This window comes from Scaptodrosophila lebanonensis, unplaced genomic scaffold, assembly GCF_003285725.1.
Source record: "Scaptodrosophila lebanonensis strain 11010-0011.00,11010-0021.00 unplaced genomic scaffold, SlebRS2 tig00000072-arrow-pilon, whole genome shotgun sequence".
Lineage (NCBI taxonomy): Eukaryota > Metazoa > Arthropoda > Insecta > Diptera > Drosophilidae > Scaptodrosophila > Scaptodrosophila lebanonensis.
Genome location: NW_022060558.1, coordinates 1,178,586 through 1,201,619, shown reverse-complemented (window position 1 = coordinate 1,201,619; position 23,034 = coordinate 1,178,586). Strand labels below are relative to the sequence as shown.

At 38.6% G+C, this 23,034-nt stretch overlaps 4 protein-coding genes across 5 annotated transcripts in view; 2 read left to right on the top strand and 2 right to left on the bottom strand.

Moving 5' to 3' along the window:
• Nucleotides 1–3,819: 3,819 nt before the first annotated feature.
• LOC115625224 lies at nucleotides 3,820–5,051 on the top strand. The gene is made up of 6 exons (XM_030520208.1): nucleotides 3,820–3,914; nucleotides 4,080–4,141; nucleotides 4,204–4,259; nucleotides 4,322–4,582; nucleotides 4,642–4,692; nucleotides 4,760–5,051. The coding sequence occupies exons 2-6, from the start codon at nucleotides 4,084–4,086 to the stop codon at nucleotides 4,841–4,843; spliced, it is 510 nt and encodes a 169-aa protein (XP_030376068.1). The 5' UTR covers nucleotides 3,820–3,914; nucleotides 4,080–4,083; the 3' UTR covers nucleotides 4,844–5,051.
• A 241-nt stretch (nucleotides 5,052–5,292) lies between these two features.
• LOC115625223 (queuine tRNA-ribosyltransferase catalytic subunit) lies at nucleotides 5,293–6,710 on the bottom strand. 2 transcript variants are annotated; one of them, XM_030520206.1, is made up of 2 exons: nucleotides 6,543–6,710; nucleotides 5,293–6,476 (listed from the first exon to the last, which is right to left on the bottom strand). In XM_030520206.1, the coding sequence occupies exons 1-2, from the start codon at nucleotides 6,629–6,631 to the stop codon at nucleotides 5,342–5,344; spliced, it is 1,224 nt and encodes a 407-aa protein (XP_030376066.1). In that variant the 5' UTR covers nucleotides 6,632–6,710; the 3' UTR covers nucleotides 5,293–5,341. The 2 variants fall into 2 exon arrangements, with proteins under 2 accessions (XP_030376066.1, XP_030376067.1); XM_030520207.1 differs by having other exon boundaries at nucleotides 6,533–6,595.
• A 205-nt stretch (nucleotides 6,711–6,915) lies between these two features.
• Nucleotides 6,916–8,956, bottom strand: LOC115625234 (inhibitor of growth protein 1). The gene is made up of 3 exons (XM_030520219.1): nucleotides 8,647–8,956; nucleotides 7,650–8,584; nucleotides 6,916–7,584 (listed from the first exon to the last, which is right to left on the bottom strand). Exons 1-3 carry the CDS (start codon nucleotides 8,780–8,782, stop codon nucleotides 7,378–7,380), a joined length of 1,278 nt encoding a protein of 425 aa, XP_030376079.1. The 5' UTR covers nucleotides 8,783–8,956; the 3' UTR covers nucleotides 6,916–7,377.
• Nucleotides 8,957–9,231: 275 nt separating this feature from the next.
• LOC115625280 (microtubule-associated protein Jupiter) overlaps nucleotides 9,232–23,034 on the top strand; it is an 87,255-nt gene continuing 73,452 nt past the window's right edge. The window contains exon 1 of the mRNA XM_030520285.1: nucleotides 9,232–9,526. Within this exon, the coding sequence (XP_030376145.1) occupies nucleotides 9,477–9,526 (50 nt within the window). The 5' untranslated portion in view covers nucleotides 9,232–9,476. The remainder of the gene's footprint in view (nucleotides 9,527–23,034) is intronic.

Here is a 23,034-nt window from a genome sequence, read left to right as displayed (position 1 = left end):
CAGAACTGACAAAATAAGAATAATTATAGATTCAAGCCCCAGAGATTTCGCAGTGCTTAAAACAAAGTTTTCAGAAAATGAAAGCAAAAATCCTGTCCATAAATGGAAAATTAAATATTTCCTCTAAAATACCAAAAGTGATGTTATATATGATCTGTCGATATACATATGTATGAACGATGCAGCCTTGTTAAAACACACAAAACTTCTCATCAAAGCGATGGTCTACAACAACGTTAATGTTAAGTATCAATTACAATTTTCTCTGGAATTAACTTATCCGTGTAACTAGCTATGTCAGAATCAGACAAAAATTGCATCGAAATACAATAAAAACAAAACAAAATAATGATTATTAATAAATATATAGAAAAACTTCCAAACCGAATTCGTACACAATTAGAATGATGAAAATTGTGAATTTTTAGCACGAATTTCGTGCGAAGATGCCACTGTACCTAGTCTGTGGTGGCTGCGTCTGTTTTTGTTGTTTTTGTTTTTATTTTTGTAAATGAAATGAAATCGAAATATGGGTCGGCGCTTGGTCTCTGAATGTCTCGTTTGACGATGCCTCCTCCTTCGCCGCTTCCGATGCCCCCTCGATCACTTTTGCCCGGCATGAACTCGAAACACACTTCCAACACACACCACCGTCAACACCGCCACCGCCACCACCACCACCACAACCACCACAAACGCCGCCAACAACAACAACATGAGCAGCACTTTGGCAAATAAGAAGCGAGCGAAAAGTAAAAATCGTCATGTAGCAAAATCTTCAGAAAAATTGTGAGAGCAGTGCAAAAAAGAAGCTGCTGTTGCTGCTGCTGCTGTTGTTGTTGTTGTTTTGATGAAATTGCACGAATTATTAACGTTTTATTTTTTTTCTCTTCCCTCTGCTCTGCTCTGCTTTTGTTGGCGTTTGTTGGTGCACTTTAAGCCCACGTTGCTGCCTGAAAGAGCTAAAGATGAGGTCTTCCAAAATACTCACAGGTGAAAGACACACACGCACACCCAGACAAACACACACACACACACACTCAGATAATACACATGTGTACACGAATTCAGACATAAGTTATAGTTATGGAGTCGAATCGTGCGAATAACATGAATTTAATTGAAACAACAAAGTCTGCGGCAATCGCTAATAATTACAAGTTGCAAAATGATCCTGGCGGGCAAATCAAAACGGCAATTCATTTTGAAAACGAGAAAATTTCAGATTTTACTTTTGAATTTCTTCCTACTGTCATGGTAGAGTTTTTGATTTTGATTTTGAAGATCGGCTTTAAAAACAGCTGTTGAAATTATTCTTTTATTTGTATTGATTATGATGTTTTTCAGATTGATTAAGGATTATTTAAAGGAAATCAAAGATGGTGGCGAGGAAGAAAATTAAATGAAATTTGAAAGCGATAAATTTTTAAATCAAATACAATTTTCAGGGTGATAAGAAAAGTTCCGTGATTGCAAAACAAAAATTAACAAATTGTGGTGAAGATAGACTTTTGAAAATTCTATTTACATAATTATTTAACTATTCTTTAATTTAAAGAAAAATAATTGTAAGACTATATGATTAGAAGACGATTACCGAAAATATAGTATATTTTCGATTGTTAGAATTATAGGATCTTAAAGAAAATTCTTAAATAAAATTCAATTTGAAAATGAGCGTAAATTTAAGATTTTCATTTTCAATCGGCTTTCTTCGTAGTATTATACATATGTATTTAAAAAAAAACCAATTTAATTATTTTTTATATTTTTAATGAACGCTGTTTTATATTTTTATTTCATTTTTAAATAAAAAATATAAAATATAAACCTCTAATATATTGTATTTTTTTAATGCTGTTTTTTATTACCAATTCATTCTTGATTGTTGGAATTAGGAGACCTCAAAGAAATTCAACAATATTACAAGATATACCCATAAGAAAAATGGTAACAAATTTATGAAATGATTCTTGATAAATGAATTAACCTGGAATTCGGTTTCAAGTAAACATCAGAGTTTCATCAGCAAACAACAGATAGATTGTTTTTAAATAAATATTTAAAAGTTTGACCCAAAAAGGCTGTTAAACATTAAAGAAGAAGGATAAGAATAACTTTGCGTCTTCAGCTGAGCAGAATTTATGGAACTAATTTAAGGAAAGATCAACAGCGGCACCTCGATTCAGTAACTTTCAGATCAGCATTTAACTGAAGAAATGAAATTGCAAAAAAAAACCTGAAGAATGCTAAATGACTACAAACTCAAAAGCTTTGCCACTTTCGTCAAATTGCTGACCTAACTAACAACAGAAGATAGTGTCTGAAATTCGACAATTTCAACAATTCTTAACTGAAGATAAAGCGCTATAAAACACAAATAAAAAATTTTCTCATTAGCTTCCGAGTTATCTATGCTCGTACGAGTTTCATGAAAATCTGCCAAAGCGCTTCCATGTCTCATTGAACAAGAATTTGCACAACGCGCACCAATAAGAAAATCCAATTCACAGCGGCGATTAATTTACACGCTGCATTTACATCGTTGTATTAAAAAACAAAATAAAACTGATGATAAAACGGGGGAAAATATGAAAAAATAAGCTACGCGTCGTATACGCACGCATTGCGAATTGCTGTCCCGTTTGCAAGCATCTTGAATTTGGTTTTTTATGGTTTATGTTTTAGGAGTGCGCTGTCATTTAGCCTACGCCAAAAATGCACGCACACACATGCACACGCACGCACGCACACACACACTTTATTCTTGTGGGTTTTATTGCATTTTATGCGAACGCACTGTGATTTAATTATAGTTGGGGAATGCTTACATTTTTCCTGCTTCAAATTTAGAACTGCATTTATGTCACACAAACACAAACAGAAATGGAAACCGAAAGAGTGGCACTAATTATTGCGTTTATATTCATTTTAGTCGTTATTAGCATTAAACTAAACCGCAAACATGTAGAGGCCTCGTAGCGAGCGAAACAACCGGTACGTCCGAATACGGCGACGCGCACTTGTTAAATGAAAATGAAGATCGTTGCGGCAACTGCGACCGACCGACCGACCGACCGGCAAGCAGCAGCCCCAGCGAGCGCCAAAATCAGCTGTGAGCCAAAAAGCAGGCTAGCATGGGTGTTGAAAAGGGGGCTAACGCGTCCCCCATATGATGCATTAAATGCGTTAAAGAGCTGTAATATATGCACTACATTTACGAATTTGTACAATTATGCTAACTAATCTTATTATTAGGAATGTTATAGAAAAAGTTTGGACTGCTTTTTGTTCAGTTTAATTTTAAAATGTGTTTATTTATAATATATTGTTTAGATTCAATAAATGTTAACTAACTTTTTCTTAGCAAATACTAAAATATCTTTCTTTGAAGAAAGAAAATGCCTGAAATAAAGTTTTTTCAATATGTGCAAGCGATTCCATTTTTTTCTACTTTCTTAGGAAAAAACTTATTGGAAAAGGAGAAGTAATTAAGTTTTTTGAACCCAAAATAAATAATAAATCAAATAATAGCATATAATATTAATTTAATGATGTTTACTTTATGAACTCTGCACAATTTTAATAAATAAGTGCATCACTTAAGCAATACATTTTTCATTGCCTTTTAAATGCCAACACAGGGCGCTATAAATACCAACTGCTAGTATTTCTGTGCAGGAGATGGTCGCCTTCAAAATCCAGTGCTGCCAACTCACTACTTTCACATAATGTAATGCTGTTCTTTTTTGGCCACGTTGACAGCGCAGCATTTATTATATATGTATATGGTCACTCTATACATTTCATTAATTTATTTACTTTGCGTTAAATCCAAACTTTACGCATTTATTTATTAAAAAGCACATTTAAAGTGCCTTTTGTTACTGGTATTGGCGTATAAGAACAAACTGGTGCGAATAACATTCAAATGTAGAACAAATTTAGCTCTTTGGCACGTTTGCCAAGTCTTGAAATATTTGGGCGTTGACGCTGCCTCGTTGCTAATTGTAATCGAAGGGCGCGTCACAGCTTCAATTGTTTGGAAAAACTTATTGAGTAAATTCTTTCGTTTGCAGTGCAATGGTGGTGTTGAGCTCCTGCTGGTCGCCCATAATATGGTCGGATAATGTACGGACAGGTAATATACGAATTGCCATTATTTGACCCATTCATTATCCTTAATACGGATGCTTATTGCAGGTAGCTATGCTGTGGCGGCCTACACCGCTTCTCTGTCCGCGGTGCTCATCACGCTGGTACGTTTGCGGAAGACTTAATCGGCCTTAAAATATTAAGTAGACCTTGTGCTTTGTTGCAGATTGTTTATATGTTGTGTGGCGGCGAGTCTGCGCAGCTTTATTCACCGCTCTTCGAAACTGATATTCGAACTACGATGCCAGTATGGGGCAGTTTCTATATAATCTATTTTATATTGATTATAATTGCCTCCTATTTGGTCTACTATGGCATTAAGATCAACACACGAGGCTGGCTCCTGCCCTGGCTAATTTTAGTTGGCTTGGCCATTCTGTTTCAGTTCTGCTGGAGTCTTTGGCTAATTGGAGGCTATTATATATATGTGAGTATTGGATTATACCTATATTCAAATGTAATTTATTCCGATCTGCTCTTTTGTAGCTGGAGCAAACATTCTCGGCGCTGCTGAATTTTGTCTGGGTCGCCTACAATGTGAGTTTTGCCAGAACTTAACAAAAATAAACAATTCGTTCTAATTCATATAACCAATTATTTTCAGGTATATTGCTGGCTGGTCGTATTCTCGCAGTATCAAATATTCTTGGTCTTACAAAACCCCAATATTGAGCTTCTAATGCCATAGTTCTTGGCAGCTTCAATTCAATGCACAAAGAATGCTCGAATATTTTATAAACCTTTTTTAACAACGAGCCTTACGATGAACTCACACAAGCAAGTCACTTGATTATTTAATTTCAACAAAATCCGCTTTCCGTCTTGCATTTAAAAAGCCAAATAAGGTCGAGTGTCTAATATTATTCAATATTTTTTTACAAATATCAACTCTGAATCTCTGTATTATTTAAACAAATGACTCGATTGTGTGAACTCGCATTTAATTTTAAGTATGTAGCCATTTTGACAAGAAATCCGTCCATCTCCAGAAATTATGACAATGCATTCAAGACCACAAGTGTCTTCTAAAAATTTAAAACATACATACATATATACTATACATACTTTTTAGCGTAAATCTTATATACAATTATCTTTTTTACAAAGTTATTTTGTATTTTGCCTGAACATCTTTTAATACATCAAGTTATTTTATTATATTTGTACCAGAGTCCATTTATTTGTATCAACTCTGGGCAGCTGCCTGTTCGTCCACAATGTCAGGCGGCAATTCTATGTGCACAGCAGCTAGTGCCTCGCGTATCCAAGTGGGCAAGGGCTCCCCTTCGAAATGTCGTGCCATAAAATCTCGTACGAATTGTGGAAATTCGTTGCGATGCACTGCCTCACGCATGCCACGCATCAGGCGCAGTTGATAGGCCACATTGTGGACTGAAAGAAGGGAACAGGAGACACTCTCGTTGGTGGCAATGTGATGAAGATAGGAGCGTGTGTATCGTAGGCAAGTGCTGCACTCGCATTCCTTGTCTATGGGCTGCATATCGTGCTTGTACTTTTGCTGCTTCAAATTCAGTTGTCCGCGATCCACTAGAGCACAACCGAATCTCGCGGTACGCGTTGGAAATACACAGTCGAACATATCAATTCCTAAAGCGACGCAAACGACCAAATCCGCCGCAAAGCCCACGCCCATTAGATATCTCGGCTTATCACGCGGCAATCGATCCGTGCAGACATGTACCATGCGCCAGAAGTCGTCCTTGCTCTCGCCGCCACTTAAGCCTCCGACGGCAAAGCCACGTACACGTCGCTCGATTAATGCGGAGACGCAACGTTCACGTAGCGGCGTCTCCAGGCCACCCTGCACAATTGGAAATAAAGACTGATCATCGTCCCTCGCATGTGCTTCAATGCAACGATCCACCCAACGTATAGTGCGCTCCATAGCTTCCTCCACTCGTGGTCCAGTAGTCGTCGTCTTCACCACATCGTCCAGCTGCATCATTATGTCCGCTCCAATCGCATTTTGGATCTGTATCGAATGCTCCGGGGTCAGCATGCACTCACTATTGTCGAAGGGCGAGCGAAATTTGACACCATGCTCGTCGATCTCAGCAAGCTGCAGCAGCGAAACCATTTGGAAACCACCTGAGTCCGTGAGTATGGCCCTCGGCCACCCCATAAAGCTGTGCAGACCACCGGCGCGACGCAAAGTCTCAATGCCGGGCCGCATGCCCAGGTGATAAGTATTGCCCAGCAGGATTTGGCAGTTCATTTCGATAAGCTGATCCGGCAGCACGCCCTTTAAGGTTCCCTGCGTACCAACTGGCATGAAGACGGGTGTGTCTACCTCGCTATGCCTATAAATTAAATAATTATAAAAATGTACATATGTGTAGCCAAAATTTAAGAGCACTTCTGCAAACCTGAGGGTCATGAGACCGGCGCGTGCTTTGGAGACGGAACACTCCGCCACGACCTTGTAGGTCAATGGTGGAATCTTACTGGGACTCATTTGAGTTGCCAGAAGTGGTTAAACTAATCAAAAGAAAGTATTTTTAGTTAAAAATGTAAAAAAACAATTCGTCAGTGCACATGTGCTCAACGGTTGAGTAGCTGATGCAGAGCGGTTGTAAATTAGTGATGTGCAAAGTGAATCGATAAGTCGTCGGCAAGAGTGGGCTTTTTGAAATGCACATCACTAATTTAAATTGGGAACGCAAAAACTTCGAAACATGGAATGCTTCACTAAAAATGTTGCCAAAAACGGCGGCTTTATTCATTAAAATTCTGCTTACGTTTAAGGATCATATGAATATCAACGTTTATTACCATTAAGTGTATTATTAAATTTACGCTGTGTTTTAATATAAAGGTATTTGTACAATTACTTGAAATCAAAATAGGCGCACCTTTAAACCTCTAATAACTAAAACAATGTTGATTCTTTTTGTTGTTATGTGCGTCCTGGAGGCGATGGAAATGGGATGTTATATCGATCGACCAAAACCCTAGCCATTTTGATTTTCGAGCGCTTAAACTAGTGCGGCGTAGTTGGGGATAAAGGATGAGAGGGGCTGGGTTGGTGCGTGTGGTTTGTTAACCGAACTAGACATCTTAAAAGCGATTAATTTACAAGAGCGGTGCTAGGTGATTATGTCTAACTACAAACTGCGCTGGTGTTTGACACAAAAACGTTGCTAAACTTAAATGGGTGTATTTATATGTATGTGCATAAATATTGAGCGCGAGCCATTTTGTTTAGGTCTTTTCTTCCTTCTCTTTGTTGTAGCGTTCCAGCTCCTTGAGAAATTGCGCCTTGGGCTTCATGACATTCGGTCGCTCACCGCGACAATTGGGACAGAACCATTTACCCTTGGGCTTCAGCACCAGCGACACGCACGAAAAATGGAACCATTCGATGGGACACAAATCGTTGTCGCAGAGTATCATTTCGCCAAAGGAGATCTACAAAGGAAAGAATCGAAATCTTTGGCAAAATTGCTTATTGTCAAAAGAACTATCGCGCTTACCTGATTGCACACACAATATGTGGGCTCATCGGGATCAATCGGTTCGGGCGGCGGCGTCTCCTCGCGTGCATTAGCCGCGGTATTCGAAGCGCCAGCGCCGCGTACCTTCCTTTTTTTCTTTTTGCCCGAATTGTTGCCACCACCTCCGCTACCGCTGCCTGCATTGCCACCACCCGCTCCACTCGACAGGCTTCCACCCGCCGCCTGGCCATTGCCCTTGCGCTGACCTACACCACCGCTGCTCCCGCTGGCCAGATTGTTTTTACGCTCACCATTGCCATTGCCGCTGCCACCAGCCTCATTGGCCGAATTGGACTCGTTGCCGCCCAACTCTATAGAGCTACCATTATTGGCCAGACTCTCATTGCGCCGTCGCGAGCGTTTGCTGCCGGTGCGCTGCAAATCACCACCACACCCACTAAGATTGCCATTCGATCCATTGGCGCCATTGCTTAAATTGCTGGAACGCTCAGAGTTGGGCGTTGAACTGCCGCAGTTGGCGCCAACAGAGCTACCGCCCGCAGAACCTCCCACAACACTGCCATATGAGGCCACAACATAATGTTCCTTGGTCGCATAATTGGCGCCGCTGCTACCCATGCCATTGCCATTGAGAGAATTACCATGCGTTGCCTGATCTCGGATGGGGCTCTGTAACCGCTGCATTTTCGAGGGTGGGCCGTCGTCTAGGCCGACAAAGTGATCACGGTCTTCCTTCAAGTCCAGATTCTGCTGATCCGTGTCCAACTGCCGTACCTTCGCATCGATAATCTCTTGCATGTAGCTTACAATCTGCATCTTCTCGTCACCCAGCTCCTGCGCTTGTACCAAGCACTGATGCATTCGCGCTATGGTCCGTGCACGTTTACCTACATCTGGTGTGCATTGCATCGACATATACAGGTCATAAAAATGATCCACGTCGCGAATCAGACCTGTCAGCAAAGCAAAGCATGGAGGTTAGGATTGGACCCTGAGAAAAACAGAACTGACTTACCCCTGTACTGAACATCGATGTCGCGTATGCGTGACAATTGGCGCTGCACATCGTCAGGTAGATTCTCTACGGAATCTATGTAGTTGTCCACATAATTGGCTGAGTTTATGGCCTCCGTTGCAATTGGATTTATCATTTCGGTTTGTAAGTGCTGCTGGTTCGCGCCGCTACGACATCGAAAGAGTGTGTGGAACACGCCTAAAGGGACAACTTCAGCAATCGTTGCTACTTTAACTGGGCAGCTTTGTAACTTTGCTTGAGTTGTAGTTTTTTGCGTTGGAAATAACACTTCCACTTTTTTTGTATGGTGCTGCGACTGTACGCTTGTGTGCGTATACGTATATATGCATATATATATATATATATACGTGTGTGTGTTTGTGCACGTACATACAAGTTATCGATTGCATTAGTACTGTAAAACTTTAGCAACACTAGTGTGTGTATCGACCTATAATTTCAACTGTGAGTATCGAGTACGAATACTTCAGCGGGAACACGCATTGGTAGCACTAGCAGAGCAAGTAGAAGTATAGGCAGCACTGCTACGGCACTGCATTGGTTCAAACTCTCTTTGTCTTTACGAGCGTGCGGTTGTGTTTTATTCGAATTTTTGAATTATACCGGTCTCTTAACTTGCAATATTTTGTGTGGTTTAGTGCATTTACTAAAAACAAAGAGCTCCTTGCATTTTTTGTGCGCACATTTTCAAGTAAATATCCTTCGTGTCCTTTGCCGCCGCGATCGCGTACTACTGTGAAGTTTACCGCAAGAAATAAATCGAAATTTTCAATTCGCTCTTTAAATCCGAATAAAAAGCTATAATCAAAATGATTTCCAATTTCGATGGTATTACCGACAACAACAAGCCCAGCAGCAAGTAAGTTATAATATTAAGTGCTTGCCAAATAATTATTTGTGTTGTTGCCAAGGGCTGCCATTTTTCCGCAACATCTGCATGTAAGCATATGTTTGCATGTGTGAGTGTGCACGATCATTCACTTTTCCGTTCTCTTGGCGTTTATCCTTTTTTGCCTGCTTGTTGATTGCTGTCGCCACGCACCTTTTCCAGTCTCATTTTCAGAAGCATCAGGTACCAAACTTTATATCGTAGTTCAAGTTACAAAACAAAAAATCTTGCTTAACCCATAATGTTATCGCGCTTCCTTTTAATTGTTGTCCCATAAAATAATAGCGGGCTCTCTCTCTCACACACTCAACAGGCGACGCGCCGGCTATCGGCATCGAGTTCTTGTTGTTTATTTGCTCTTTTTATTTCCCATTCAATGGCATTATCGCTTGTTTTCGGTCACTTAAAGCGCAGATAAATTTGTTTGTAATTATGTATATATGTATGTCTGTACATTTGTAAGTATTTACTTATGTAAAAGACCCGCACTCTGTATTAGCAGTGGATCGAATAGATCGTATATCACAATTGTTTATTTTTTTGCAGCGTTCGCAGTTTGCAGCTGCATTTGGTTTGCAAACTGCCGTTATCTGCAGGTACTTGTCTATCATCCTATGCTGGCAGGCATTTTGTTCAATCCATGACTCACCAAAGAGCTTTTCTCATGCACATACGTACATACATACATGTATGTATGTATGTGCATATATGTATATGTATACTTATGTATATTTGCTTTTAGCAATTAAATAAATTTGACTTGCTCATGCGCTTGCGTTTGTTGTTGTTAGTGCTGGTTTGTTGCCAGCTAGCCATCAGCCGTTATTTTCTTTTCTTTTTTGTATTCCCCCACCATTTATTGGCGCCTTGTCACTTTGCATGCCAACAAATTTTGAGCCTCAAACCGCGCTCTTAGCTCGTCATTTGGGGCGCCTTTATCGTTAAATATTTTTTGTTTACTCGCATTCAAATCGCAATACACACAACTGTATAAGCAAACGAGCATTTATTTATGCCTCTGTGTTTGTACATACATGTACATGCATACATACATATGTATGTATGTATTTTGTCATTTTCGCATTTCCTCTTTGGTGATATGAAAACGAAGAAGGGCCGTCTTGAAGCCCCAAAGCAGACGGCTGGCATTTCCGTTTTTGTTTTATCATCATATTCTTGGCTTTTAATACCCTCTGGTTAAGTATTAGAACTTCAGTGGAGTACTAGAGATGGAAATAAATAAAAAATGTATCGTCAACCCACTATCTGTAAAATGTTATTGCAAATAGCCGGCACGACAGTTATATGTATGTATGTATATTAAGTGCAATACTGCAGTAGGAGCTTGCAAAGGAACGATTGGAACAAAATTCAATTTTAGTGGATAGAACTTATTACATATAGTTTTTTTCATATAGTGCCTTAATATATTCTCTTTGGGGACTGTAGAAGAATTGACGGTTGTATGAAATATAAGTACATGTCAGACTCACCAGTCTTGTTTGCATTTACACAATGTTAGTATGGATATTTCTTACATATACATACATATGTTGTCGGTTGCCGTCAAAAGCAATTTCTTACGGATATTGGAAAGAAAATGCCGGAATGGTTTATGTAAGTGACATTCTTTTGAAAAATATGGCTATAATGTCAAAAGATTAATCCGTCTATATAAAAGCTTTCAAGCGTTAATAAATTCACCTCCTAAGACATTTGAAAGCAACTAAATAACCTTTATTATGGGAATACTATTTTTAAGTATAATCGCTGTGCCAAAAATATATAACTTAAAAGGGTGTCTAATATTTATAGCACCGAAAATATGCATATTATTTTGGTTTTTTTTTTTCATGATTTTCAGTACTTTACAATCATCGGGTTCTGCCCCATTCTCGTTCATCCTTTGTGTTTGCTTTCCCAAGTGACAATGCACATACATACATACATACATATGTAATATGTATGTATACATGTGGTATTCACATTTCTGGTCCTCATCGTAAAGGTTTTTGGCCTTTAATGATTGATCGATTGAACGGTTGCAGCAGTGAATAAATTCATATTTTTAAGCCGACTTGTGTGGGTGCGATAAAGAATCAAATTGTCTTCAATTAATTAAAGTTTAGTATAGTTTATAGCTTTTATATCTTTCTTGGCAATCTGAGGCAAGTGCCAATTGATTGTCAGTAATTTTAGCAGCTAAAGTTCCAATAGTATAACGCCCTTGGCAACCAATATAATAACCATTGCCAATACAATGCGCTGCTAACGATTCCTGTGCTGGCCGTTATATTCAATTGCTGGCCATATTGGTGGTGGTTGAACCGCTCTTCTGCCATACGCTTGCATGCATTTCGTTTGGAGATTCATTAATAAAAATTATACCTACAGTCATTCATAGAAATAATGAAGCAAGTGCAGGCAACCATCTTTCCTTCCTTCCTTCCTTGGTTTTGTAAACAAAAAAGTAGTGCAACTCATTTAGCAAATTGGACACACTTGACTTATTACGTCAGTTCTAAGCCAGCTTAAATGCCAATAAATCGTTAATTTCATGCAAATCCACAAAAAGTTAGACCCTGATGGTGTTCCGAGTACGCTCTTTAGCTGCACTGCTCGGTTAGGGGTGGTTTCGTCAACCATTTTGACAGCTGAAAATCGTTCCAATGAGGTATGATATGCACATGTCGGCTTAGCTTCTAGTTAGACTGCACTTTCCAGGAAGCAGGAAGTGCGACCCCTGAGTCGCTTAGGCACCTGAGTCATGTCGACTCGGTGGATACTTCTTTTTTCTTATATTTAGTGCAGTACGATTCAATCTAGAGCTGTACTTAGGTCCGAATGACGGGGTCAATTGGTAATTAGATAATATGACACTGTACTTTTTTCTCTTTGTGTACAATGGCATGAGAACTTTTTAAAACCTGCAGCTGCATTGATTGCTACATGTCATTATTTTCAAACGGCATTAAATGTAATTGCAAAATAATAGGCTCGACTTATTATGCATTATGACATTGCTTTAGTGTTAGTCAGACAATTGAAAAGCTATACGTGGAATGCGTGAAAATTTGAAGGGCGGTTGTGTTATGTTATGTTAAGCAAAAATTCTATAGAATGGATTTTTGTCGACTGCATTCCCTTCTTTCCCAGCCTTAAATTTCCATTCATGCTAGCAGATTGGTCAGCTTCTCAAAGTCCTTTTGGAAAGGTGGCTGAATTGAAAGAAGTAAAAATAAAATTAGATGAACACTTGAAGACCGTTTTCATTGTCGAGCTTTAAAGTGTGTAAAAAAATCGGTAGATTGATTTTGAATTCTTTTGTATTATGTACTGCACTCATATTTGTATTCACATATGGTTTTTGGCAAACAGTTCATGGTCAGTGCCAGGCCATCGCCAGCGCTCATCCAACTTCCGTCCGCAATGAAGTTATACGGCACCCAATAATTTCGTTCATTAACCCACGCATATGTATGTATGTATGGACAAAATGATGGTGTATTGAAGCACATGCTTACATGCAATTCAAATTCAAATCAAACCCAAGCGCCTCAATATGCAAAATGGTCATGCAAACATTGCAATAAAGGCGTGGGTTGATTTTTTCTTGACGTTGCCGATGGCGTGAGCGTAAAGAGTTATCTACTTGATACTCGTATATACAAACATATGTACATACATACGAGTATAGTATGTCTATAGCTTGTTATATGCATATATGAGCAGTTAAGGATTGCAAAGAAAATCACTGCGAAGCAAATTATATATGAATATCTACAATGCATTGGAATTCATTTCTCATATTTTGCCAATCACAATGCGCCTCTCTGGCAACTATGCTTAAAAAATAGTTGGCGGCGACTTGCGTACAACGACTGCATTGTAAATGAGACAACAACAGCAACTACAACAACACTAACTGACAGCAATTGCATGACCAATTGCAATTTGAACAACAACACTATCGTCGCTGACGTGACGTTAAGGATCTTTACATAGGCAGTTCAAATGAAAGACAGAAAGAGAGGGAAAGAGACCAATTGAATAACGCTTCCTGGTTCTTCACTGAACAAAGCAAATTACTTCTGTATATGTTAAAAACTAATTAAACCCATGCTGAAAAGTAAATTAAGTGTTGTCTGAATTTATAACTGTCTGCCAAACACTTGAGTGAGCAGCAGGAAAAGATCGTTGCTCTGTCGGTCAGTGGTCTGCACGAGAGAATTTCAAAGTGCAGTGATTCAGAAAGAAACGACCAGCATTACTGTACATATCACAAAGCATAAGCATAGGTACTAATGTACCCAATATACAAAATATTAGCGGAAATAATACAATGCACATTTAATAAAACCCATTAAATTCTTAGGGAACTCCTTTGGAATACAATATTAACGTCTGCAAACTTTCTGAAGGCGGAGTTTGTAAATAGAATAGAATAATTCTACCAACAAATTTAAAGTGCAGCTGATCTTAAAAAAGACACATGGATACCATATATTCACATTGTCCTAATGAACAAAAATACCCTTATTACAGAGTGTATACAGGTTCTGTATTTTTAAAAATAATATTTCAAGTGTGTAGTAATGCATCCGATTTGGGCAGCAGATTTGTTTTTATAAAGTCTTATCTACGTAGTTAGTTTTTGGTACTTAGTTAATTAGTTTTAACATACACTAGAAGACAAAAAATTAAAATAAGTCGAGATTGGGTCGAATCCGACAATGGGTCATTTTCATCGTAACCCAATACAGAACCCCGAGCACCCGAGAAAATTAAAACAACACCAGTTTAAAAATCTGAAATAACATTCTAAATAGATAGTATGCCATTCTCAGCTACATTCCGGTCCTGCAAAGGTACCACTCCTGATGTTCTGGCGGAGTTGACCCCGCCTTCTCCGACTATATATTCCCATTATACAAGTATATTTATTGATATTATTTCGTAGAATTTAATAGGACTGAGAACACCTTCTTGCCATTAAAATTTCGCTCTGATCGAACTTTGCAAGTAAGGAAGGCTTTTGTAATTGATTCTGGAGTACAGCAAGAAAGAATTTCGGTCCTCTTATGTACTATTTGTACACATTTGACTTCCTGCAAAAAACAACCAAACCAATTTGTCTCTAAAAAATACAATGACTATTTATAAGCTGATAATAGCGCCCAGTTGGAGGCATAGGTGCAGATCTGGGCCAAAGCAGCCACAAATAGCATTAAAAAGGTGCACATTCGGCAAAAACAAAACACTGCGTCTCTGGCCCTGCATGGTGTTTGCGAGCTAAATTCTTCACTGGGTTCTAAAACTTGCAGGTATATTGTTGGTAAAAAAAAACACACGAACATTAAAGAGTAGGCATGCTTCACCCAATAGATGAAGATAAGACTTCTTAACTACACAATTTCATTTATTAAACCAGATCATTGTGGTAGTATTATTGTTTCTTGATGTCTCAAAAGGTGAAATAAATTTTGATTACAAAATTGGGCAAATTATTCATTTCTGCTAGTCTCTAAATAAGTAAATTTCCGGGAAATTTGGTTCAAAATGTATGCCGAGCTAGGTAATTAGAACGCTGACATATTGGTTTCCCAGAACAGCTATAATTTTGAGCTTGGCAGCTGCGCATGCGTCGCAACTCACACGTGTGGCTCACGTGCGCAAAACACACACACACTCACATGCAATTGGCACACAATGGATAATGTCAAATGTTGTTGGTTTAGTTATTGTTGTTGTCGTTGTTGTTGTTGCCGCTGCTGCTTTATCTGTCGCCTTGCATTTGCCAAAAAGGCGCATTTGTGACAAATGTATTTATATCGCGAGCGAAATTTATGGTGTGTCTAGGGGCATAAACAACCCCCACAAGTGGGTTGTCGGTGGTAGCAGCTCTGACTGAGCATTTTGTAATGCAATCCTCTGGCACTTCGTTGTCATCAACGCGATTGTCAACCCTTGTCAGCTCTGTTGTTGATTTTTGTGTGGAATATGCACCCACTTGGTCAGCGGTTGCAGCACAACCTTAACGACCGCGTGGCCAATGTTGTCGGCGGCCTGTGCCCATTTTCATTAGGAAATGTAGGAGTTTTGGTCCTCCACGTTGTGCCCATTTCTACCGAACGTTGGCCAATGCCATAAAACTGTCGTTACTCATTTTTTTTGTACTGCGCCCACACGTAGCGTACGTTGATTACAGTTTTTCCGGCGAAAACAATTTCAGTAGGTGTTATTATTGTTGTTGTGTGTATAAAGTCAAAGTAAAACAGCAGAGCGAGCAGGCAGGCAGGCAGGCAGTCACTCAGTCAGGACATACACATACACAGTCAATTTTCATAATAATGTTGGCACGGTATTTTCTTTTGGCTTGGAAAAACGTTTTTTGGTCTATGCCATGTGACAAGTCACGCGATCTGGCATGTTATACTTGTGTGTGTGTGTGTGTGTGTCTCAAAACTGCATATGGAGCAGTGCATTGAACTTCCAATGGGTCCTATGGGGAGCAACAACAGCAATGCCGATACGTCTATTGCATGTTGTTTGTTAGACGTCTAAGACGCGTAAATTTTATGCCCGTTGTTTTAGCAATTTTGATTGCTTTGACCTGGCCTTAATTGTGGCAATTAAATGACTGCGTCTAGCACCAAACACATACAATACACCATAAGAGTGCTAGAGAGGAAGTAGGAAAAAAGAGAGTGTGTGCGCACACGCCCACATGTCTAATGTCGGGCGCACCCAACCGTCGATGGTGCCATGTTAATCCCAGTTTGACTAACAAACAATAAAAAAGAAATAAAGCCTTTCGCGTTCTAAATATGAAATAAGCTTAGATAGTTTTGGAAAGGTTAGTTCCCATAAAAGGAAATACAGGAGAAAAGGAATAACATGATTCTCCAATCTGCCCAATTACGATCGAAATAAACGATTCCTGTTGCAATATTTTCGAACTTAATTCTTGATTCTTCAGCCACCTCCTTAACTATTAATTTCTGATATTTAGAAATCAATTATTTTGGAATCTAATAGACTAAATTGAATTTGGAAGAGCTGAGGTTTGGCATAGACTTGACTGCCAAAATATGGATCTTAACTACGCAACTAATACTGTGGGGATATTACAGCGTTGGGTACAAAATATAAAATCTTTGATTCCTTATACCATCTTATGTTGTTAAACATTTTAAACTAACCAAGAATGTTTTAATTGATCTCAATTGAGTTAGTATCCTAATGTCATTTACTGACTCCAGCATCTTTAATATCTTAGAAAAGAAAGGTTTATTCTTGTTATGGAAATTAAAGAATGTGGTTAGGGTTTCATCTACGTCTTAATTTTTATCAGAACTCCAAATAGTGAACAAGGATTAGATTAGACCCAAGTTTGTTCTTCGCTCTGCCTGGTATTGGAGATCAATTTGAATAATAAAATAATGGGAAAAAACGAAAATAAAATTCCTTATTCCAATCAAACTTAAGAAAACAGAAATAAACAAGAATGAATACAAGAACAGATATAGTTTGTGGTGTATTAAAATTTACACTGATGCATTCAAAACAATGTCTCCAAGGACTTTAAACATAACCGTCAAATAAAATGTTTGCCATTAGTATGATTCATTTTCGAACTGATGTGATGTCATAGTAAATAAAATGCGTTACTTGGCAACATCGTTTTTAATCCCTTTTAATAAGCCAGCAGTGTAAAGGGACAGCCTTTAAGCATTCTTCTGTTAAAGTGGCAAGCACCAACAACTACAAAAGCTGCAGAACCAACAACACGCTAGCAAAAGCAACAACAACAAGCACAGATGCCACCATACATATGCGCTTGTCTATCATCTATACAGACAAACAACAGCAGGCGTCCCGACCACCAGCTACAAATATAACAACAATCATAGAACATACAAAATGCATTCATTCACTCAGTCAGTCATTCATTCATTCATTCAGTCATTTAATTCATATGGCCAAAGGCAAGCCCACAATTTACGCGTGGGCTGCCGCCATCTCTCCATTTCATTTCCAGTTGTTGTTGTTGTTATAGTTGGGTATTGTTGGTGTTGTTTTTGTTGCCGCTGTGACACTTTTCCATGGCAATCGAGCAACTCAAATGACGGACTGACGATAAAAATGCTGTCGTGTAAATTAAGGAAGCCTTTTAGTTTTACATTTCCTTTACTAGTAGGGTTCCTCTAGCGACAGGGAGAGAGAGACAGAGGCGGAGAAAGAGGGCGAGAGTGCGCGTGCAGTCTAAAATTTCACTGGACAGCATGGTGCGGGTTTATTCAGCTGGCTGGCATTCTGTGGTCGGTGCTGTCGAGTCAATAATGTCCCCTGTGAAGTCAGCCTTTGTTGCTGCCTCTGACTCATCATCGGCCCTGAGCCTTTATAAAAACAATCTTTGTTGTTCAACCATAGACCACCAAGTGCTGTGGACTTTGAGCTGAGCCCTGAGTTTCCTGAACCGCATCCGATTTGCATATATTAGAGTTATCTGAAAAGCCTTTTGCCTTAATTTAAAACTAATGGTTTTTTCTTCTTCTTTTCTTCCACTTCTCTTTACAGGTAAGTCGTCGCTCTACAAATGTCGCCACATTAACACGCCAGTTGGTATATGTACTATACAGTATATATCTATAAGTCCGTATGTACATACATACATCCTTATTTGGCTCTCTGTATAAATTGTTCACAAACAACCAGCAGCACCAACTTTAAAATTGTTGCTAGACAATAATGCCAAAATAAAAATTGTAAACGCTTGAATGAGCAGGCGCCCAGGGCAGACAGCTGCCCAAGTTGTTGAACAACAACACCCTCTCATTGAGCTCCACACCCCCTGCATCTACGACTCTCATCCACACACACATACTCACACTCGCATGCAAATTGACTTTGAACAACAGTTTCTCGGTTTAATTTGCCACAATGTTCATTGACTTTGCGCCAAATCTGCCACAAATATCTAGCCATTTATCGTCGCTATTCGTACTCTACGTAATGTTGCTGCCATTTTTGGTCAACAAATTCACTTTCAGTAATTGCCAAGTTGTTTTCTCGATTTTATTTGAATAATTATTGCGCTTGCTTGGCTGCCATTTTGGCTATGTATTGCACATTTATGGGCATGCTTTCAAGCGAAAAGTCAACAAGATATTTAAGATTTATTTCATTTACTTCTGACTAATTTCGCGTTTTCAATGACGCCAATCGGAACAAATGTTTTTCAACCGACCATATGCAACAATAATCACCCTCAATGGGCTTAACTGATTTAAATTAAGCACATAGTTTGAAGGGGTGTTTGGAAATCAATACTAAATTAAACATACTGTCATCAATAGAGAACCACTAAAAAAAAAGTAGTTTTTGATTTTCAAAAATATATTATGTAATCCCCCTATATTCAAGGCTGTAACTCATTTCAAAACGGTTCTGCTTCAAAACACTTTCGGAATCAATCGTGGAAATAAGCATAATTGATCGAAAACAAATTAAATAGTCCCAATAGTTAAATAGTTGTGTAGAAAGCATTTATTGATACAGTCAACACAAAGAATATAAAAAGCTGCTCTTCATTTTTGGTCTGACCTTCTTAAGCTTTGCGTTTCAAGAAAACTTGCAAATTATTTACCCATATGATGAAACCTGCAAATATGAATCAGTTCCAAAGACTTCAAGAACACAAAGTCTTTGAAAATTATACATTTGTTTAATCTTGGAAATGATGTTATCGAGACTCTTAAAATAATCCAAACTCTCAAGTAAGACTATTAGTGCGTTTTATTTGGAAAACTTTCAATGTCAAAGCTTCTTACCTAACTTAAGGGCATCTCATAGTTGGTTGCACTCTTCCAAACCCAGCAATTCTTATAGATCGTGTAGGAGAACAAATGTATTCATATTTGTGTACACATTGCCGCCAATTTGCCTCTGCCAGCAGAATTTACTATTCATTTCAGTCGCATTGTAAGAAACTACAAATATTCCGCCTGTGAGTAGAGACTTGGACGTGGGTCTGACTTGGGCGAAAGCCACGCCTTCTACTTTTTTGTTTTATAGAATACTTGACTTTGACGCATTATCGTACGCCTGTCATGAATTCATTTTGCTGTGGGCTGTTATTGTTGCTCTTATTTATTATTTTGTATACTCGTATATACATAGTACTTGGTGGTGCGCTTTCGACCTACTAGTTATGGTATAGACTTCGTAAGCGATAAATGGTCGCCTTATTTATATATAGTATTTTTATAAATTATTTAGCGCGCATTTCTCAGATATTCCAACTGCTGATTGTCAATAGTTGCGTCGCCTTTGAATGCTGATTGTGTGACGTATCATTTCTATGTGTGTATTACTCAATATCTGCATTACCTGCAACCAGCATTGGTTTCCTATTATGTAACTCATACGGCGCCGCCAAATAAACCACACAATGAATATGACGAGCACTCCCTCTACGGAGTCTGTCTCCGGACAGACACCCGTAGATCTGCATGCTAATTGCAAACCTCAAACTGAAGTGCCTCACATATGTAAGTATTTATGACGAATGCGAATAGTCAATGGCTGGCAAACTGTAAATTGAAAGAAATTAACAATAAATTAATTAGAGCGTTGAAAAATGCAGACAGTCAGCTATTCACCCAACCAATTTTCAATCCTAAATTCCGTCATTCACTTCATTTTTGCTGCTAATTTGCCGTGCAGTTGCAATTTCTGCTGCTACAATTAAAATACAATTGGCAAGAGCATTTATTGCATAATTTATGGCACACTTCTCTACAGAAATTAATTGACAGCCGGCCCAGTCTCAGTCCCGAAAGCCAATAATCTGCTGAGCATGTTTATAAACACATGATTTGATTGTTTGTCTGGGGCGTCAGGCATCAATTTATTCATTCATTCATGCACTCATTCAGCAAGTAGTTTGTTTACAAGCAGGCTATTCACCTCACTGTGTGTACTGATATTTTTAGCCATTTAATTGTCGTCTATATGTTGTGCTTTCACTTTCGAAATGCGCTTAGAATGCAACAATAACAAAAACAACAACAGCAAGAGCAACATATATTTGCGGAAATTTGTAAACAAACAACTAAGAGTAGACAAAAAGCATTGTTTGCCATTTTCAGTGCGCCTGCTTGACTATATTTGTCGCAATGTCATTTTATTGTAGCATTTGGCATTGTATTTTGTTGTTTTCATTTGCCATTTATACCCCTAATCAGTTGGTATGCATTTATTTGTAAAGTGATTCACAGTGTCCGACCAATAGTTGAATAATTTCCCCTCCTTATCAGCCAAGTGCGTTATAGTACGTGATTAATTGCTCTATTGTTAGCCATGCGTTTCATATCCGTTCCGCATGCCGACTAGAACATCCACACAAAGGTTGTTTTCATGGCCCGAGATACACAAACCGATAGAACAAACAGGTAGAACATTAGCTCGTCTTGAGAGAATCTTGCAAGGTCTGGTACGATGGCCAAGTACTTTGGCCAAGAATAGTATGGATGGCTAAACAGTGAACGTAAATCATGTACATAAAGGCAATGCATATTTCCTTTTCACTTAATTCCTTTCGTAGAAGTCGCTATCTCAAGATCACAATTATGAATCGATTAAAGCGTCTCATATTTTTAAGCAGCAAACTATAAATAGTTACAGACACAGACAGATTAGATTATATGATACTAATGCTTTGTGTAATCATGCATGGCTTTGAGATTACCTGGGATAGATTCTGTCCTTCTTAGACAGAATAAGCAGAACATCTTCAGTTATATAGAAATTCTCTGAGAGGCATGCTTCTTCTTCTTGATTAGAAGATCTGACCGTGATGGAAAAAGCAAGAAAATAAAACATAACCATGTATGTAGGCTTCTCAAAAGTCTCCCAACTAAATACTTTATCTGGTATAACGGGAGAATTAGCTATAATTTACGAATGAGGTTATATGTGGAGCGAGGAGTTATGTGGATGGTGCAACTGAATAAGACGATGTTCTTAAGAATTAGAATTTGATTTCTAATCTTTTCTTTACATGTCAAATAAAAGTGATGGTCATTGAGTCAGTCGGCAGTATGTTAAAATAGTTGTAGCATGACCAAACTTTATTATTATATTTATTTATTGTCATGCAAATAGCTATAATAAAATCAACTAGAATCCTAATTCAAATAAATATGATGATCGTTTTCTTTGCAGATGATTTAGCTTAATTGACATTTATTTTAAATATTATTTATTAATAGAGGTATAGGAGTATAGGGTACATGTATAAACCATTTTGAGGATATAAGCTAAGATAAAATTCCCCCTAAAACGCATTTACACCTTTTTTCATGCAACACGTCCATGCATTACTTTCACGATCATTTATCTGCCAGTCTGTCACTCTCATTTCTTCAATTTATATACCCTTTTTATATTGATCAACTGTCATGTTCGTCCATTACGTCCATAGTAGGCACTACTTTGCGATCGTGCTCATGACACGTGCTGGATTTACCCCCTTATCCTGTTACCCCCTGTATTTCGCAAAGCACACTTTCGACCACTCGAATGCAACGAGTCCAAATAGTAGCACTAAATCAATATATCTCGCACTTTGCTCTCCCACACGATCGTTGGACGATCACCATCAGCATCATGTCCAAGCAATTTAAGCCACATGCAATCAAATCCATTCATGCCATACATATTGGTAGGTAGGTAGGTAGGTTTGTGTGTATTCACGATATATATCACACACTCATCTGCTGCTTGCGAATTTCTTCAGGTACTGTGATCGGCCTACGCATCATTAATCCGGACGGTACCCAGGAGAGCGCAACTGAAGCAATAACCCGTCATATTCATAGCCATAGTCATTGCCATAGCCATAGCCCAATAACTATAGTCATAGACATTCACCTTAATGCTTATAACATTTTTGATTACATTTTGCGCACATTTTGAGCCAATCATGTAGTTGTTGCTGCTGCTGTCGTTGCAACGATCGATCGAACATCGATCGTGCGTTGAAACTCTCTTTGGAGATTTGCAGTTCTGTAACAATTTCTGGTCGACATTGTTGTTGTGCATCCATTGTATAAACAAGGTGAAGTCAATTAGTTTTAGTTGCAACTGATTGCACGGCAATCCTGTGTGCAACCCTCTCGGCTCTCCTCTCAGCCGATCTTCAGTGATCAGCCCAGACACCGTTGCCTGTGTGTAGGCTTCGAGTTCAATTTGAATATAGTAAGTGTGTAACGCCAAATATTTAAACATGATCGCCATGATCATGATCATGATCAGGTATCCGACGAGGCGCGCCTCGTTTTACGTTTTCAGTTGCTTTCTTTTTGCAACTCTCTGTTGCACAGTCGTCTGTGGATCAGTCTGCTGATGATCAGGGCGTGTGGTTCTTTGTGACTCCTTTTATTATTTTTTTCTTGTTAAACTCATGACATTGT